At 44.0% G+C, this 19227-nt stretch overlaps 1 protein-coding gene across 1 annotated transcript in view; it reads left to right on the forward strand.

The window, feature by feature from the left end:
• Positions 1-9637: 9637 nt before the first annotated feature.
• The window catches only part of LOC145348169 (clathrin light chain A-like), a 51149-nt gene continuing 41559 nt past the window's right edge, over positions 9638-19227 (forward strand). Inside the window, exon 1 of the mRNA XM_080196365.1 lies at positions 9638-10000. Within this exon, the coding sequence (XP_080052491.1) occupies positions 9832-10000 (169 nt within the window). The 5' untranslated portion in view covers positions 9638-9831. The remainder of the gene's footprint in view (positions 10001-19227) is intronic.

Consider the following 19227-nt stretch of genomic DNA (forward strand, 5'->3'; position numbering starts at 1 on the left):
CAATTTACATGGATGATTTGGGGTTGGGGACCAAGTGTAGTGTGAAAATTCGCAGATGACAATAAGATGAGTGGCAGAGCAAAGTGTGCAGAGGACGCTGAAAGTCTGCAAAGGGATAAGTGAGTGGGCGAGGGTCTGGCAGATGGAGTACAATGTTGGTAAATGTGAGATCATCCATTTTGGTAGGAATAACAGCAAAATGGACTATTATTTAAATAGTAAAAAATTGCAGCATGCTGCTGTGCTGAGGGACCTGGGTGTCCTTATGCAAGAATCACAAGGAGTTGGTTTGCAGATGCAGCCGGTAATTAAGAAGGCAAATGGAATTTTGTTCTTCACTTCTAGAGGGATGGAGTTTCAGAACAGCGAGATTATGTTGCAGCTGTATAAGGTGCTGGTGAAGCCACGTGTGGCGTACTGTGTACCATTTTGGTCTCCTTACTTGAGACCTTACTGGCACTGGAGGGGGTGCAGAGGAAATTCATTGGGTTGATTCCTGAGTTGGGAGGGTTGACTTATGAGGAGAGACTGAGTAGACTGGGGCTATATTCATTGGAATTCAGAAGAATGAGGGGAGATCTTATAGAAATATGTAAGATTATGAAGGGAATAGGTAAGATAGAAGCAGGGAAGTTGTTTCTACTGGTGGGTGAAACTAGAACCAGGAGGCATAGTCTCAAAATAAGGGGGAACATATCTGGACTGTGTTGAGGAGGAACTTCTTCACACAAAGGATTGTGAATCTGTGGAATTCCCTGCCCAGTGAAGCAGTTGAGGCTCCCTCACTGAATGTTTTTACGGCAAGATAGATGAATTTTTGAACAGTAAAGGAATTAAGGGTTATGGTGAGTGGGTAGGTAAGTGGAGCTGAGTCCACAAAAAGATCAGCCATGATCTCATTGAAAGGCAGAGCAGGCTCGAGGGGCCAGATGGTATACTCCTGCTCCTAGTTCTTATGTTTAGGGTCTCTCTCCCTGGGGTTTAGGGTCTCTCTCCCTGAGGTTTAGGGTCTCTCTCCCTGGGGTTTAGGCTCTGGGAAGTTTTATATAAAATCTCTATCACTGAGAGGCCCATCAATACTGGATGATGATAAGGCAGGTTGAACCTGGTGGGATTTTTGGAAGCACTGTCGATATGACTGGAACATGTTTCCAAAATGGATTGGATTGGACCAAGCTTCCAGTGGGAATTTCAGTCAATGGAGTAAAGTAAAGTTTATTTATTAGTCTCAAGTAAGGCTTACGTTAACACTGCAATGAAGTTACTGTGAAATTCCCCTAGTCGCCACACTCCAGCACCTGTTCAGGTCCAGCATGTCTTTCGGAGGAAACCAGAGCACCTGGAGGAAACCCACTTAGACACGGGAAGAACATACAGAAGACTCCACACAGACAGTGACCCAAACCAGGAATTGAACCTGGGTCCCTGGCGCTGTGAGGCAGTAGTGCTAACCATTGTGCCACCATGCCATCCTACATAACCAATGGAAACATAGCCAGTGGAGAATTGATAACAAACTTATTGACATTCCTCAGATAGATTTAGTGGCTGCTTACCAGCAGAGCGATGCCTTTATTTGACCTGCTGAGATTTTCCAGCATTTTTCTGTTTTTGTGCCTTTTATTTACCATATTTTTTTAAATGATCTAGTCTTGGGAATTGAGGGAATATTATGAAAATCTGCTGATGGTAGAAAGTTATGTCAGGATACCTGAAATATATTTGGAAGTCAAAGAAAGGCTGACAGGATGATGGCCTGTACAGTTCAATGTAGGAAAATAGTAAGATTAAGGCAATGGAATAGAACAGTAGAATGTTAAATGTTTGGATACAAATATAATTAAATGTGAGAGTTCAAATTGAATCATAGAAAGATATGGCAGAGAAGGAGGCCATTTGGCCCAACATTCCTGTGCCAGCTTTTTGAAATAACTGCACAGTTAGACTTCTGCCATTATCCTTTCCTTTAGTCTCACTGATTTTTCAACATTAAATATTTATCCAAAACCTGTTTGAAAGTTATTGGTCCCAATTTGTGGTAATAATAAACATGAAACTTATACTGATTGCGACTGTAGCAGACATTACCAAACATTGGGTGCAGAGAATCGGAGAGCTCTGATCTTTTTAAAGCCAGTCTGTCAGTGTTCATTTTGCTGTGGAGTTGTGTTGCTTCTTTCAACTTCCAGGCAGCTTTGTGTGTCCAATTTCCTTTTTTGAAAAGCCCATTAGAAAACTGAACCTGTCTGAAGGTCAACAGCAACACAGCAACTGTCAGGAGAGAGTTCTTGCTTGGTAAGTATGTGTGTTGTGTGTGTGCACATGTCCTAGAGGTTTACACCATGCAAACAGGCCCTTGGCCCAACTTCTCCATGCCGTCCAGCTTTTACCATTAAGCTAGTCCCACTTGCCCGCATTTAGCCCATATCCCTCTATACCCATCTTACCCATGTAATTGTCTAAATGCTTTTTAAAAGACAAAATTGTACCAGCCTTTCCTACAGCCTCTGGCAGCTTGTTCCTGATACTCATCATCCTCTGAGTGAAAAAATTGCTCTCTGGACCCTTTTATATCTCTTCCCTCTCACCTTAAACCCTGTGCCCCCTAGTTTTAGATTCCCCTACCTTTGGGAAAAAGTATTGACTATCTAGCTAATCTATGCCCCTCATTATTATATAGACCTCTATAAGATCACCCCTAAGCCTCCTACTCTCCAGGAAAAAAAGTTCCAATCTATCCAGCCTCTCCATATAACTGAAACCATTATCACAAGCTTTCGGAGTGCTGCTCCTTCATCAGATGAGTCTCACTCACTCACCTGATGAAGGAGCAGCACTCTGAAAGCTTGTGATACCAAATAAACCTGTTGGACTTTAATCTGGTGTTGTGAGACTTCTTACTGTGCCCACCTCAGTCAATGCCGGCATTGCCACATCATAGTTTAATAATATAATAGGGTGATCAGAACTGAACACAGTATTCCAACTGTGGCCTTACCAACGTCTTATACAACTTCAACAGACATCCCAACTCCTGTATTCAATGTTCTGATCAATAAAACCAAACATGTCAAATGCCTTCTTCACCATCCTGACCACCTGTGACTCCACTTTCAAAGAGCTATAAACCTGTACCCTAGATCTCTTTGTTCTGTAACTCTCCCCAATACCTTCCATTAACTGAGTAAGTCCTGCCCTGGTTCGATCAACCAAAATGCATCACCTCACATTTATCTAAATTAAATTCCATCTGCCCTTCATCAGCCCACTGGCCCATTTGATCAATATACCATTGCAACCATAGAAAACCTTCTTTACTGTCCACTATGCCTCCATAGAATCATAGAAACCCTTCAGTGCAGAAAGAAGCCATTTGGCCCATTGAGTCTGCACTGACCATCATCCCACCAGGCCCTACCCTCATATCCCTGTACATTTACCTGCTAATCCCTCTAACCTACGCATCTCAGGACACTAAGGGCAATTTTAGCATAGCCAATCAACCTAACCCGCACAACTTTGGACTGTGGGAGGAAACTGGATCACCTGAGGGAAACCCATGCAGACACGAGGAAAATGTGCAAACTCCAGACAGACAGTGACCCAAGCTGGGAATCGAACTCAGGTCGCTGGAGCTATAAAGCAGCAGTGCTAACTACTGTGCCGCCCTTGTCCAATCTCTGTGACACCTGCAAACTTATTAACCATGCCTCCTAAATTCTGATCCAAATTATTCATATAAATGACAAATAAGAGTGGACCCAGAACCAATCCCTGAGGCACACCGTTGGTCACAAGCCTCCAGTTTAAATTCAGTCCTCCACAACCATCCTCTGTTTTCTGTCATCAAGCCAATTTTGTAGCCATGTTTCAGTAATAGCTATGATATCGCAGTCCCATGTACCTGTATCCGTGCTCTGAGTTCATATTCCTTATCCATCAGGCCTCTTCCATTGAAATAAATGCAGTTTAATCTAGCCTTCCTTTGCTGTCTGCCCTGCTTTCTCAGGATGTGGGTATGCCGGCGTTGGACTGGCGTAAACACAGTAAAAAGTCTGACAACACCAGGTTTTAGTCCAACCTATTTATTTGATAATATACTCACAAGCTTTCGAGGGGACTGCCTCTTCGTCAGGTGAATGGAGAGTTCTCCATTCACCTGACGAAGAGGCAGTCCCCTCGAAAGCTTGTGAGTATATTATCAAATAAATAGGTTGGACTAAAACCTGGTGTTGTCAGACTTTTTACTCTGCTTTCTCAGACCATCTGTCCAGTCATGTTTTGCACACTGTGTCTCTGTTTTATTTCTCTTAGCCTTATTGAACCCATCCACTGAGTTCTCCACAGTCTCTGTACCCTGGCTCTTTTTGATTTTTATCTTTGGTTTCTTTGCCTTCCATTTTTCCCCTTATTGCCTTTTGTTTCTATCCCCACTTTACTTCCCTCTGACTTCCTGCATCGGTTCCCATCCCCCGCCACATTAGTTTAACACTCCCCAACAACACTAGCAAACCCTCCCCCAGGACATTGGTTCCAGTCCTGCCCAGGTGCAGACCGTCTGATTTGTACTTGTCCCACCTCCCCCAGAACCAGTTCCAATATCCCAGGAATTTGACTCCCTCCTTCTTGCACCATCTCTCTGAATATTAATGTCCCATGCTGCTTATATGTCGATGATATTTGGAACCAGATGCCAACAATAGATGTTATAATTTTACGAGGACATTTCAGTAATTGTTTGGAATTGCTTGATGAATCTTGAAAGGGGGAAGAATATTATGTATAGTGAGGGCAAGGGTTAAAGTGGGGGGGTGGGATTCTCAAGGGAGGAATAAGGGTCTCAGAAACACCATGGTTTCTGTCTGGCTCCTCCATCAGCAGTCTCCTTTCAACATTGGGTGCCACGCTCTTCAAATACAAGGTCTGGCCCTTGCAAGTGAACTTCCTTAAACTCTCTGGCCTCTCCACCTACACTCAACTCTCTCTGCTCAACTGCCTCCCTCTCCCGATGCTCACTTCCTCTGCCCACCTGAGACCCCCAAAACTTACATGGTTCTGGACTCAGACTCTGGGGACTGCTTGCAGTTCCAGCCCTGTCCACTGCAGTCTCTGGCACTGCTGGGATTAGAGCTGGCCAATCAGATTGGCTGGCAGCTCTGAGTGGTGACTGCTGGGCGGAAGTTCCACCTTCAGTCGATTAACACTCATTGAAGAGTTAAATGTCTGTGGGGCAGACGTGTGTTCACTGCCAACCCTTTGAATGGCAGGAAGGAAAACCCCACCATCCTCAAAATCTTGGCTCTGTTCCTTCACTGTCACAGGGTCAAAATTCTGTTCCTACACTGATGGACTGGGCCAGTTCCATTTAGGATGGACAATAAGTGCTGCCATTGTCACTGAACCTTCTGTGGATGAATCTAACAAGTAAAATTCTTAAGACCATTATAAAACAAGTTAATGATTCACTACGATAGTAAATAAGTACAAAGTTATCCAAGGCAATTAGGAATAGATAACAATGCTGGACTTGCCAACTTTGCCCATGAATAAATCTTCCTGGTTCTCAAAATGGAATTCAAAATTTAAAACTAGTTCCGTCAGAAGAAAATTAATGTTTGAAATTTTAAAAATAACTATTAAAATCATGTTTTTTTTCCCTGTATTTTTGTTCTTTTTCAATCCCTTAATCTGACCTGCATTTCTCAATCATTATTTGGTTTCCTGTACATCATTTGAATCTGACTTATATTTCCTGCTTTTTACTTTCTGTGTTAAATTCTGCTGGTCTCAGTGAAGATTCTTCAATCTCATTGCTGGAGAAACAACTTTATTCTGTTCAGATGCACCACAGACCCCTTGTAGAGGACACTCTGTTGTATCAGTTACAGAAAGCCTGGGTAGCATTCAGTGAAGTGAACATCCTTCGTTGCTGAACATTATTATTCAATTTGTCTCCACAAATCATTCCACATCATTACAACTGTGTGAGATTTTTTCTCTTCTTCTGCTTCTTTTGCCAATGATCATAAATGATTCTGTATTATCACTCAAATACCATAAAAAATTCTCACTGGTATATTTGTACTGCTTTCCTCTTTCAGCATCTGCTCTGAAGGGCATTTCAGCCTCAGTGATTGCAACCTACATCTCAACCTATCACATTCTCTCGCCTCCCTTAGTTACTACCTTCATGTAGAGCCCTCTAACCCTTGAACCTGATACCTCACGTCTCACTGCTCTTCGGTGTTTAACCAACTTGCTTGAGTTTTTTTATGTCACAGGCAGGGTTAATGAGGATAATGTGGTTGATGCAGTGCACATGGACTTCCAAAATGTCACATAACAAGCTTGACAACACAGGTAAATTCCATGGAATAAAAGGGAAAGTGGCAGCATGGGTACAAAGTTGGGAGAGTGACAGGAAACAGAGTAGCAGTGAAACTGTTTTTTGGACTGGAGGAAGGTATACAGTGTCTTTCCCAGAGCTAATGTTAAAGACCCCTGCTTTTCTTGGTATAACTTAATAACCTAGACTGAGACATTCAGGGCACCATTACAACATTTACAGATCACACAAAACTTGCTAGTACTGTGAACCGTGAACAGGACAGTAAACAGTTCGGGTGGATGTACACAGACTGGTGGAATGGGTGAACAAATGTCGGATGACATTTAATGCAAAGAAATGTAAAGTGGTTCATTTTGGGAGGTAGAATGAACAGAGACTAATAGGGGGGTGGAGGACCAGAGGAATCTGGGTGTGTATATGTGCACAAATGTTGAAAGGAGCAGAGCAGATTGAAAAGCAATTAATAAAGAAATGCAGGATCCTGAGCTTTATAATTAAGGATGTAGAAAACAAAAGCAAGGAAGTTATATTAAACTTGTAAAGGACCTTGGTTCTGCTGCAACTGGAATATTGTGACCAGTTTTGAGCACCACACTTTAGGGAGGATGTAAAAGTATTAGAGTGCAGAAAAGATTCACAAGAATGGTGCCAAGGATAAGGAACTTTAAATATGTGATAGACTGAATAAGCTGAAACTGTTCTCCTTGGAGGACAGAACATTAAGAGGAGAATTAATAGCAGTATTGAAAATCATGAATGGTTTGGACAGAGTTGATCAGGAGAAACTGTTCCCATTGACAGAAGGATCTGCAATAGGAGGATTCCAAATGAAGGTGAATGACAGAGGAAGCATTGGTGATGTGAGGATTATTTATGAAGCAGCATGTGGTTAGGATGTGGAATCTTCTGCCTGACAATGTGGTAGACAGCAAATATAGAAATGATGGACTAAATAGCCGCCTCCTGTACTGTAACCAATCTATGATTCATGGCAATCATAAATGAAGTTATCTCCAATCACTTCCTTGCATCACTCTGCTTCTGCCCCAGGTTAAAAAAACTCTCCTACTTCTCTACAACTGCACTTTCTAAATGTAATCTTTGGCCTTTCAGTCACTACATTTTGATTTTGATTTATTATTGTCACATGTATTAGTATACAGTGAAAAGTATTGTTTCTTGCATGCTATACAGACAAAGCATACTGTTCATAGAGAAGGAAAGGAGAGGGTACAGAATGTAGTGTTACAGTCATTGCTCGAGTGTTGAGAAAGATCAACTTAATGAAAAATAGGTCCATTCAAAGGTCTGATGGCAGCAGGGAAGAAGCTGTTCTTGAGTCGATTGGTACATGACCTCAGACTTTCGTAACTTTTTGCCAATGGAAGAAGGTGGAAAAGGGAATGTCCAGGGTGCGTGGGTTCCTTAATTATGCTGGCTGCTTTGCAGAGACAGCAGGAAGTGTAGACAGAGTCAGTGTATGGGAGGCTGGTTTGTGTGATGGACTGGGCTTTGTTCACGACCCTTTATAGTTTCTTGCAGTCTTGGACAGAGCAGGAGCCCGTACCAAGCTGTGATACAACCAGAAAGAATGCTTTCTATGGTGCATTTGTAAAAGTTGGTGGGGGTCATGGCTGACATGCCATGTTTTTTTGGTCTTCTGAGAAAGTAGAGGTGGGCTTTCTTAACTATGGTGTTAGCATGGGGGGACCAGGACAGATTGTTGGTGATCTAGACACCTAAACACCTGACGCTCTCAACCATTTCTGCTTCATCCTCATTGATGTGGACATGGGCATGTTCTCCGCTACACTTTCTGAAGCCGATGACCATCTCCTTCATTTTGTAAGCATTGAGGGAGAGATTATTGCCGTTGCACCAGTTCACCAGATTCTCTATCTCATTCCTGTAAATTATTTTCAAGTCACTAGTGAAATGGGCATTGATTGTTATTCAACACGATAGCAGAAAGTGAGAGGTTGCTCAGTTTAGAGGGTTTGAATCCCACCAGATGGTGAAATCTGAATTCAACAAAAATCTGTAATCTAATGATGATCATCTGATTAAAAACTCATCTGGTTCACAAATATCCTTTAGGGAAGAAAATCATGAGCTTTTATTTTCTATAACCTTCTCTGTTACTTCATCAACAATTCAATTAGATTAAACACGACTTGTCTTTTACAATCAGTGCTGGTTCTTCCTAACTCAAACCTTTTCATCTACCTGTTTATTTTTCCCCAAATTATCCTTTCTAAAACCTTATCCACTATTAAACTAGCCTGTCATTACCAGGGATACTGGAAATCTGCAATAAAAACAGAAAATGCTGGAAAAATCTCAGCAAGCATGCCAGTACCTGTAGGGAGAGAAAGAGACCAGAAACCTCTGCAGTTCACACCCTGTCACTGCTGTCAAGAATTTGCCGCTCAGCCAAACCTCTGTTCACTGCAGCGGGACCGGAGAATCCCATCTCCGGTTAACGTTTCGAGTCCATTATCACTTTATCAGAACTGAAGAAGTCATCATGGATTCAGAACACCCATTCGACTCTCTCTCCACAGATGCTGTCAGACCTGCTGAGCTTATCCAGCATTTTCTGTTTTTAGTTCTGTAATGACTAGGACTGTCCTTGCATCCGTTCTTGAATAAGGAGATCACATTTCCCACTGTCCAATCCTCTGGTATCACCTCCTGAATCTAGAGAAGGCTGGATGATTATAACAAGCCCTTCCACTTTCTCTAGATACTACTGAACGTACTTGGTTTAGCAGGATGGGATGTAAGCCATTCAGAACAGGTGATTTGTTCTACCTGAAGTCTGGCTAATTTTCCAGGCCCGTTAACCTTTCAATTTCCACATTAGCCATTGCTTTTACTATCTTCAGACTCCTCCTTTGTAATCTTATGTTCACCAAAGATTAATTTTTAGGGTTATGGAATAATACAACCCTGAATGAAGCCATTCAGCCCATCGTGTCAGTGCTAGCTCTTTGAAAGAGCTATCCAGTTTTAGTCTCACTCTCTCCCCTGCTCTTTCCCAGAGCCCTGCAAATATTTCCACCTGTATCTATCCAATTCTATTTGAAATGTGAATCTTTCAGACTGTGCTGGGAATTCGTGTTGTCAGTGGAAGGAAGGTTTGCAGCCTGCACAGTAATTCTACACAGTGTTTACTGTGAGTTCCTGAGTAGCAATGCTGGAGGCTCAGGGGGTGTTGAGGGGATCAGAGGCGGCTCTGGAGCTGTCGAACAGCCCACCTGGTTTAGTCTGTAATCTCCAGTCAGAGAGCTGAGCCAAGCTGAGCTAAACCGCAGTGCCTGACAGCTGCTGCTTGTGCAGTGACGCCTCTCTCTCTCTCTCTCTATCCATCCCCATCCTGTTTATTTACTGGCTGCTTCGACCTCCGTTCATTTCATTTTCTTTTTGCAACTTGCTTTTCTGATTATTGCTACCTTTAGGTTGGATCTCGAGCGGAGGACATGGATATTGGGAACGGATCTGCTCCCGGAGCCGAGGAGGATCCGGCCGCTGCATTCCTGCAGCAACATCAGCAGGAGATCCAGGGCATTGAGAACGAGCAGCAGGCTGATGGCATCCCGGACACTGAGGGGCTGCAGAGCCCAGAGATCCTGGAATCGAGTGCAGGAGGTGAGGTTACCCATTCCCCCCCCCGCATCCCCCCAGAAATACAACAAGAGAAAGGATAGTGTCCAGATGTGACCAGCTGCTGAATACTCAAAAATCACATCTGGGGCACAACCTTACGGCTGCTGTGTTACTAAAGGCAACATCTGTCAATGTCATCTGTATCAAATAGCAAACTTCGGGGAGACGGTGGGTGTTCGTTCATCTCAAGCCCAGGAGACAGGGGGAGGGTGGCTGTTAACTCAGAGGAATGGCCAAGCTGAATAAACCAATGCAAAAATCCATTTCTTACTTTTTATTTTTTCAAAATGGGCCCTGCAATTTACTGTTATTTGAGGATTATTTCTATCTCCCCATTATTATCACTACTAATGGTAAACTAGCTCTACAATCCTTATTGCCCGGGGCCAGGAGTACAGGCAATGTGAATAGAATAGGATTAAATCAGATCAGTAAATACTGTATTACTGAAAGCGATGAGGAATTCTCTAAATGTACAGCATAGAGAGAAATACAAGATAGGTTAACAATTTTTGTAACAATATTGATCAGAATCTTGTAATCTGACTGAGGATTTCTAGCTAAAATGAAGTATTTTTAAAATTCTCTTTATAGATGCCAGTATATTGGCAGCATTTCTGCATGTTTTTCCTCTTCTCAGTTTCAGCTACAGCGACAGATGGGATTGAGGAGTTAATCTCTGTGTTTCTGTATCCCAGGCTGCCTAGGAAACAAGCTGAGGGCTGGGGACACTCAGCTTTAACTCCTTCAGGCTGTTTCCACCAGCCACAGTTTCTGCTCCCCAAAAGCCTGGGTTTTTGATCAGTTAGATTCTGTTGTGAGTAATAGAACATTAAAGTTACAAAGCTCTTTCAAAAAGGAAGCTTTAAAATAAGTAATTGTAATGTTTATGGTTTGGGTATTAATTAATTAGTGGACTTTCCTGTAAAGGTCATCCACAGGAAATCCCTCCTCATTCAAACATGATGAGAGAAAGGGCGGAATGTGTACTCAGTGTCTTCATTTTACAGAGAAAACCAATTGTTAGCTGTCTCTGCATTTACCATCCATTTAGGTATGGGGAGGGCAGCACAGGGATGGGAGGACCAATTGGAGGGGCTGAAGGGTGCTTGGCTGACAGTGCCACTGGGAAGGATGAGTGCTACTGAGACAGATAGAGGTTGAAAGACATCAAAAATGGAGGAGTTTACCTAAAGGTCCAAATGGCTTTGCTTAAACAGTGGACTGAATGATCTTGGAGATCAGTGTGCAGGGTATGTAGTTCCAAATGACTACATGTTGCTGTATACACCCTTTCTGCTTCTTTATACATGAACCTGCTAATATTATCTGATGGTGCCCGATCTCTTGCCATAAAGCCAGTTCCAAAGGATTGCCAGGCTCCTGATTCAGCCGGGGACAATGCAGCACTTTACCATCAGAAAATCACAAGTAATTAAGACCTTGACATCTTTAATTGGCTTCTGAGCACAGACAGGCAACTTGCCAACATCAACTCCAGCTCTCCTTGAGGAAATCAGTCAGAGGTAGGAAATCATCAAGGTCAGCTGTTTCTCCACAATTTTCCCACTTAAAGGGGCCAGGAAAATTCCCCCATAAACTGCATTTTAAAGTCTAATAAAATTAAGATGACTTAAACTCATAGCTGAGGGCATAGAGTCATAGATGCCCTCATCTACCTTCTTGGTTACCCCTTCAAAAAACTCAAGCAAATTTGTGAGACATGATTTTCCATTCACAAAGCCATGCTGAATGTCCCTAATCAGTCCTTGCATCTCTAAATGCTCAGAATGGACAGTAGGACTAGAGGGCACAGCCTCAAGATAAAGCGGGGGGCAGTTTAGAATGGAATTGAGGAGGAACTTCTTCACTCAAAGGGTGGTGAATCTCTGGAATTCTCTGCCCGTTGAAGTGGTGGAGGCTACCTCGCTAGGTTCTTCACCCAGAGGGTGGTGAATGCCCTGCCTGCTGCAGTTGTAAATGCGCCTAGTTTGGGGGCGTTTAAGAGATCCGTGGATAGGTTTAGAGACGAAAAGGGATTGGTTTAGGTTAGTGGGTCATTGTTTTTGTAACTGGTCAGTGCAACATCGTGGGCCGAAGGGCCTGTTCTGCGCTGTAATGTTCTATGTTCTAAATATATTTAAGACACGGGTAGATGGGTTTTTGACAGACAAGGGGATTAAGGGTTATGTGGAGAAAGCAGGAAAGTGGAACTGATCCACTCCAGATCAGCCATGATCTTATTGAATGGGGGGGCAGGCTTGAAGGGCTGGATGTCTTACTCCTGCTCCTATTTCTTATGTTCTTAAATGCCTGTAGATCCTGTCTCTCAAAATACTTTCCAACAATTTACCCACCACAGATGTGAGACTCACTGGCCTGTAGTTCCCAGGCTTTTCCCTGCAGCCCTTTTTAAACAAAGGCACAACATTTGCTACTCTCCAATCTTCAGGCACCTCACCTGTGACTATCGATGATTCAAATATCTTGGCTAGGGGACCCGCAATTTCCTCCCTTTCCTCCCACAATATTCTGGGATATATATCATCAGGTCCTGCATAATTATCTACCTTGATGCTCTTTAAGACTTCCGGCACCTCCTTCTCTGTAATATGTACACTCCTGAGGACAACAATATTTAATTCCCCAAGTTCTCTAACAGCCATGCTTTTCTCAACAGTAAATATTGATGAGAAATATTCATTTAGGATCTCATCCATCTCTTGTTGATCCTTAAGTGGCCTTACTCTCTCCCTTGTTACTCTTTTGCCTTTGTTTATTTGTAGAAGCTCTTTGGATTCTCCTTTGTGTTTGCATGTTGTGTTTCACTGATGATGTGTTGTCTGGATTGATGTAAATCCAATTCAGTGGTTGTGATGGATGTAAACAACGCCCAGCAAAAAAGAATGATGATTAAGTTTGGTGCAGGAAGCAGCAATATGTATTCTGCTGATGCAATGAAATTGGGAAAAGTAATAAATCATGATAAGGTAGATTTCAGGATGACAAAGACAGAATGGTGAAGTGGGCAGATGGAGAAGTGTGATGAAACGCACTACAATGGCATGATTTTGAAAAGGGTAGATGAGTAGAGAAACCATGAGTCCATTTCCAGTAACAAACTAAGGTCCTCTGTTCATTTCTCTACACCTCGCAATCTTCTGTTTTTTAAAGCCTCCCATTTTCAAATTCAGTGAACAATCTAACCAGGAAAAATAATAAGTGAGATGGCTTCCTGTTTCTTTGCCCATGTGTGCTTAAAGGAAACATGAGGCCTCTCTCTGAAGGACCCTGGAAGCTCTTCCACCATTGTCATTGAAATTTCATTGGTTCCACCTTTGGTGATGGAATGAAGCCTCATGAAGAGATGTCCCTGAGTGTCAACTCTTTTCCTAATAGAACATAGAACATAGAACACTACAGCACAAACAGGCCCTTCGGCCCACGAGTTGCGCCGATCACATCAACACCTACCAATCTATAGACCTATCTATAACCCCCAATCCCATAAAACCCCATATACTCATCCAGAAGTCTTTTAAAAGACCCCAGCGAGTTTGCCTCCACCACCACTGACGGCAGCCGATTCCATTCACTCACCACCCTCTGAGTGAAAAACTTACCCCTAACATCACTTCTGCGAGTCCTTGATAGGTATGTCCCTGTCAGGCATGGAGGAATTGGTAGATCTAGGGAACCGTGGTGCACTAAAAGAGTTGAGTCGATGGTTAAAAAGAAAAAGGAGGCTTATGTTCAGATGAGATTTGAGGGCTCAGGTAGTGCACTAGAAAGCTTTAGATTGGCTAGGAGGGAGTTGAAGAGGGAGTTAAGAAGGGCTAAAAGAGGACATGAGAAGATCTTGGCTGATAGGATTAAGGAGAATCCTAAGGCATTCTATAGGTATGTCAGGAACAGAAGGTTGGTCAGGGTAAGATTAGGGCCAGTTACAGACAGCAGAGGGAAGTTGTGTGTGGAACCGGAGGAGATTGGAGAAGCATTGAACCAATATTTCTCTTCGGTGTTCACGCAGGGGGACATGAATATAGCTGAGGAGGACACTGGGTTGCAGGGGTGTAAAATAGACAGTATTACGGTTGATAAGGGGGATGTGCTGGATATTCTTGAGGGGCTGAAAATAGATAAGTCCCCTGGTCCGGATGGGATCTACCCTAGGATTCTCTGGGAGGCTAGAGAGGTGATTGCAGAGCCTCTGGCTCTGATCTTCAGGTCATCATTGGTCTCTGGTATAGTACCGGAAGATTGGAGGTTAGCGAATGTTGTCCCATTGTTTAAGAAGGGGAACAGAGACTTTGCCGGGAATTATAGACCGGTGAGTCTTACTTCTGTTGTGGGCAAGGTTTTAGAAAAAATTATTAGGGATAGGATTTATAGTTATTTGGAGTGTAATGAATTGATTAGAAATAGTCAGCATGGTTTTGTAGCGGGTAGGTCGTGCCTTACTAACCTTATTGAGTTTTTTGAGAAGGTCACCAAAGAGGTGGATGGGGGCAAGGCAGTTGACGTGGTATATATGGATTTTAGTCAGGCGTTTGATAAGGTTCACCATGGTAGGCTTCTGCAGAAAATGCAGATGTATGGGATTGTGGGTAATCTAAGAAGTTGGATCAGGAATTGGCTAGCAGATAAGAGACAGAGGGTGGTGGTTGATGGTAAATATTCGTCATGGAGTTCGGTTACGAGTGGTGTGCCTCAGGGATCTGTTTTGGGGCCACTGTTGTTTGTAATCTTTATTAATGATCTGGATGAGGGTATAGTTGGGTGGATTAGTAAATTTGCTGATGACACCAAAGTCGGAGGTGTGGTAGATTGTGAGGAAGGGTGTCATAGTCTGCAGGGAGACTTAGACAGGTTGCAGAGCTGGGCCGAGAGGTGGCGGATGGAATTTAATGCGGAGAAGTGTGAGGTAATTCACTTTGGTAGGAGCAACAGATGTGTCGAGTATAGGGCTAACGGGAGGACTTTGAATAGTGTGGATGAACAGAGGGATCTAGGTGTATGTGTACATAGATCCCTGAAAGTTGGGAATCAAGTAGATAAGGTTGTCAAGAAGACGTACGGTGTCTTGGCGTTTATTGGTAGGGGGATTGAATTTAGGAGTCGCAGCGTCATGTTGCAACTGTACACTACTCTGGTGCGGCCGCACTTGGAGTACTGTGTGCAGTTCTGGTCCCCACATTACAAGAAGGATGTGGAGGCTTTGGAGAGGGTGCAGAGGAGGTTTACTAGGATGTTGCCTGGTATGGAGGGGAGGTCCTATGAGGAGAGACTGAGGGATTTAGGGTTGTTTTCGTTGGAAAGAAGGCGGCTAAGAGGGGATCTTATTGAAACATATAAGATGATTAGAGGTTTAGATAGGGTGGACAGTGATAGCCTTTTTCCTCTGATGGAGAAAGCTAGCACGAGGGGGCATGGCTTTAAATTAAGGGGGGGTAGTTATAGGACGGATGTCAGGGGTAGGTTCTTTACCCAGAGGGTGGTGAGGGATTGGAATGCCCTGCCTGCTGCAGTTGTAAATGCGCCTAGTTTGGGGGCGTTTAAGAGATCTGTGGATAGGTTTATGGACGAAAAGGGATTGGTTTAGGTTAGTGGGTCATTGTTTTTGTAACTGGTCGGCGCAACATCGTGGGCCGAAGGGCCTGTTCTGCGCTGTAATGTTCTATGTACTTTCCTCCCCGCACCTTAAATCTGTGTCCTCTCGTAGCAACCATTTCAACCCGGGGAAATAGCCTCTGAGAATCCACCCTATCTATTCCTGTCAGCATTTTATAAACTTCTATCAGGTCACCTCTCAACCTTCGTCTCTCCGGGGAAAAGAGACCCAACTCCCTCAACCTAACTTCATAAGGCATGCCTCCCAGTCCAGGCAACATCCTTGTAAATCTCCTCTGTACCCTTTCAATAGCTTCTACGTCTTTCCTATAGTGAGGCAACCAGAACTGCGCACAGTACTCCAAATGAGGCCTGACTAGGGTCTTATAAAGTTGCAGCATTACCTCCCGACTCCTAAACTCAATCCCTCGATTAATGAAGGCCAGTACACCATACGCCTTCTTGACCATCTTTTCCACCTGCGAGGCCGATTTAAGAGTCCTGTGGACCCGGACCCCAAGATCCTTCTGCTCTTCAACACTACTAAGACTCCTGCCCTTGATAGTGTACTCGTTCATCCCGTTGGTTCTGCCAAAATGGACGACTACACATTTATCTGCATTGAAGTCCATCTGCCACTTCTCCGCCCAGTCCTGCATCCTATTTATGTCCTGCTGCAACTTTTGACATCCTTCCAGACCATCCACAACACCACCGACCTTCGTAATACTCCTGTAAAGCACCTTGTGATGATGTATTAGGTTAAAGGAGCTATATAAATATAAGCTGTTATTCATAGCACAAGAAGTGGATGAGTCAGCTCAGTGCACAGATGGAATCGGAATTCTTTGTGTCAAGCAATGGTTGAGATTGGAGAATAAGGCAGAGTGGGAAGGGCGCTGGGTAGGCAGAGTGGGAAGGGCGCTGGGTAGGCAGAGTGGGAAGGGCTCTGGGTAGGCAGAGTGGGAAGGGCTCTGGGTAGGCAGAGTGGGAAGGGCGCTGGGTAGGCAGAGTGGGAAGGGCGCTGGGTAGGCAGAGTGGGAAGGGCTCTGGGTAGGCAGAGTGGGAAGGGCGCTGGGTAGGCAGAGTGGGAAGGGCGCTGGGTAGGCAGAGTGGGAAGGGCTCTGGGTAGGCAGAGTGGGAAGGGCGCTGGGTAGGCAGAGTGGGAAGGGCTCTGGGTAGGCACATGCTCCCCATTAGACATTCTCATATTCTGAGCAAATCTCTAGTCAAGGAGCACAACCTCACAAAACTCACCATGTTACACCATTAAACGTGATGACATAAGACTATCAGAAAAACAAAGAGAGAACTGGGTTTCATCTCTAGGATAGAATTGAAAAGCATGGAAATATATTAAACATAGAAATAGAGAAGATAGGAGCAGGTGGAGACTTTTTGGCCCTTTGAGCCTGCTCCACCATTCATTACAATCGCGGCTGATTGTCCAACTCAATAGCTTAATCCTGCTTTCTCCCCATAACCTTTGAACCCATTCGCCCCAAGTGCTATATCCAGCTGCCTCTTGAATACATTCTATGTTTTGGCATCAACTACTTCCTGTGGTAATGAATTCCACAGGCTCACCACTCTTTGGGTGAAGAAATGTCTCCTCATCTCTGTCCTGAATGGTCTACCCTGAATCCTCAGACTGTGACCCCTGGTTCTGGTCTCTCCCACTATCGGAAACATCCTCCATGCATCTCCCCTGTCTAGTCCTGTTAGAATTTTATAAGTCTCTATGAGATCCCCCCTCATTTGTCTGAACTTCAGCGAAAATAATCCTAACCTAGTCAATCTCTCCTCATACATCAGTCCCGCTATCCCCGGAATCAGCCTGGTAAACCTTCACTGCACTCCCTCCAGAGCAAGAACATCCTTCCTCAGAAAAGGAGACCAAACTGCACACAATACTCTAGGTGTGGCTTCACCAAGGCCCTGTGTAATTGCAACAACACATTCCTGCTCCTCTACTCGAAACCTGTCTTAGAGGTTTTGAGTACAGGAGCAGGGATGTGTTGTTGCAATAAAGGCCAACGTGCCATTTGCCTTCTGTACTGCCTGTTGCACCTGCATACTTACCTTCAGTGACTGGTACATGAGGACACCCAGGTCCCGCTGTACACTCCCCTCTCCCAATTTACAGCCATTCAGGTAATAATCTGCTGCTTTCTTTTTGTTTTCAGAATGAATAACCTCACATTTATTCAAATGATGCTATTTCTGCCATTGATTAGCCCACTCACCCAACCTCTCCAGATCGTTCTGAAGGATCTCTGCATCCTCGTCACAGTTCACCTTCCCACCTAACTCGGTATCATCTACAAACTTTGAGATGTTACATTTTGTTCCCTCTTCCAAATCATTAATATATATTGTGAATAGCTGGGGTCCCAGCACCGATCCCTGTGGGACCCCCATTAGTTACAGCCTGCCAATGTGGAAAGGACCCATTAATTCCTACTCTTTGTTTCCTCTCTGCCAACCAGTTTTCTATCCATCTCAATACATTTCCCCCAATCCCATGCGCTTTAATCTTGCACGTAGAAACCTGTCTCATGCCCTTTTTAGACTGCACCAAGCAGAATACTATGGAGATTTCCAATCTCCACGTGACAAAGAGGATATCGAGATGCTGGAGAGTTGCAAAAGAAAACACAAGAATGAAACCAGAACTGTGAGGAAAATTAGGAAGATTTAATAACTAAGCCTGTCTTCTCTGTTAGAGCAGGCTGGGAGCTGACCTGATAGAGGCTTTTTTTAATATTATGAAAGGGGTTTTAAAGTTTATTTATTAGTGACACAAGCAGGTTTACATTAACACTGCAATGAAGTTACTGTGAAGGTGGTGATGATCTGGAATGCGCTGCCTGGGTGGGTAGTGGAGGCAGGTTGCCTCACATTCTTTAAAAAGTGCCTGGATGAGTATTTAGGACATCATAACATTCAGGGCCAAGTGCTGGTAAATGGGATTAGATGGGCAGTCAGGTCAGTTCATGCATTGGTGCAGACTCAATGGGCTGAAGGGCTTCTTCTGCACTGTAGCATTCTGTGATCCCCTAGTCGCCACACTCCGGCGCCTGTTTGGGTACACAGGGAGAATTTAGCATGGCCAATGCACCCTAACAAACTGTGGTAGGAAACCCACGCAGACACGGGAAGAACATGCAGAGTCTACACAGATAATGACCCAAGCAGGGTGCCTGGTGCAGTAAGGCAGCAGTGCTAACCACTGTGCTGTCTATGACAAGGTAGATCTAGCAAATGTGAACAAGGGGGCCATAACTATGAAGGTAACCTTACATACAAACATACAAATTTGGAGCAGGAGTAAATGACTTGGTCCTTTGAGCCTGCTCCCCCAATCATGGCTGATCTGACTGTAACCTCAACCACATATTCCTGTCCACCCCTCATAACCTTTCACCCCCTTGTTAATCAAGAAGCTGCTTAGCTCTGCCTTAAAAATATTCAGACTCTGTTTCCACCGCCTTTTGAACAAGAGTTCCAGAGTGTCCCAACCCCCTGAGAGAAAATGACTCTCCTCATCTCTGTGTCAGTCTTAAATGAGTGGTCCTTTATTTTTAACAGTGACCCCT

This window comes from Carcharhinus amblyrhynchos, chromosome 1 (genome assembly GCF_965287045.1).
Source record: "Carcharhinus amblyrhynchos chromosome 1, sCarAmb.v2.hapA, whole genome shotgun sequence".
Lineage (NCBI taxonomy): Eukaryota > Metazoa > Chordata > Chondrichthyes > Carcharhiniformes > Carcharhinidae > Carcharhinus > Carcharhinus amblyrhynchos.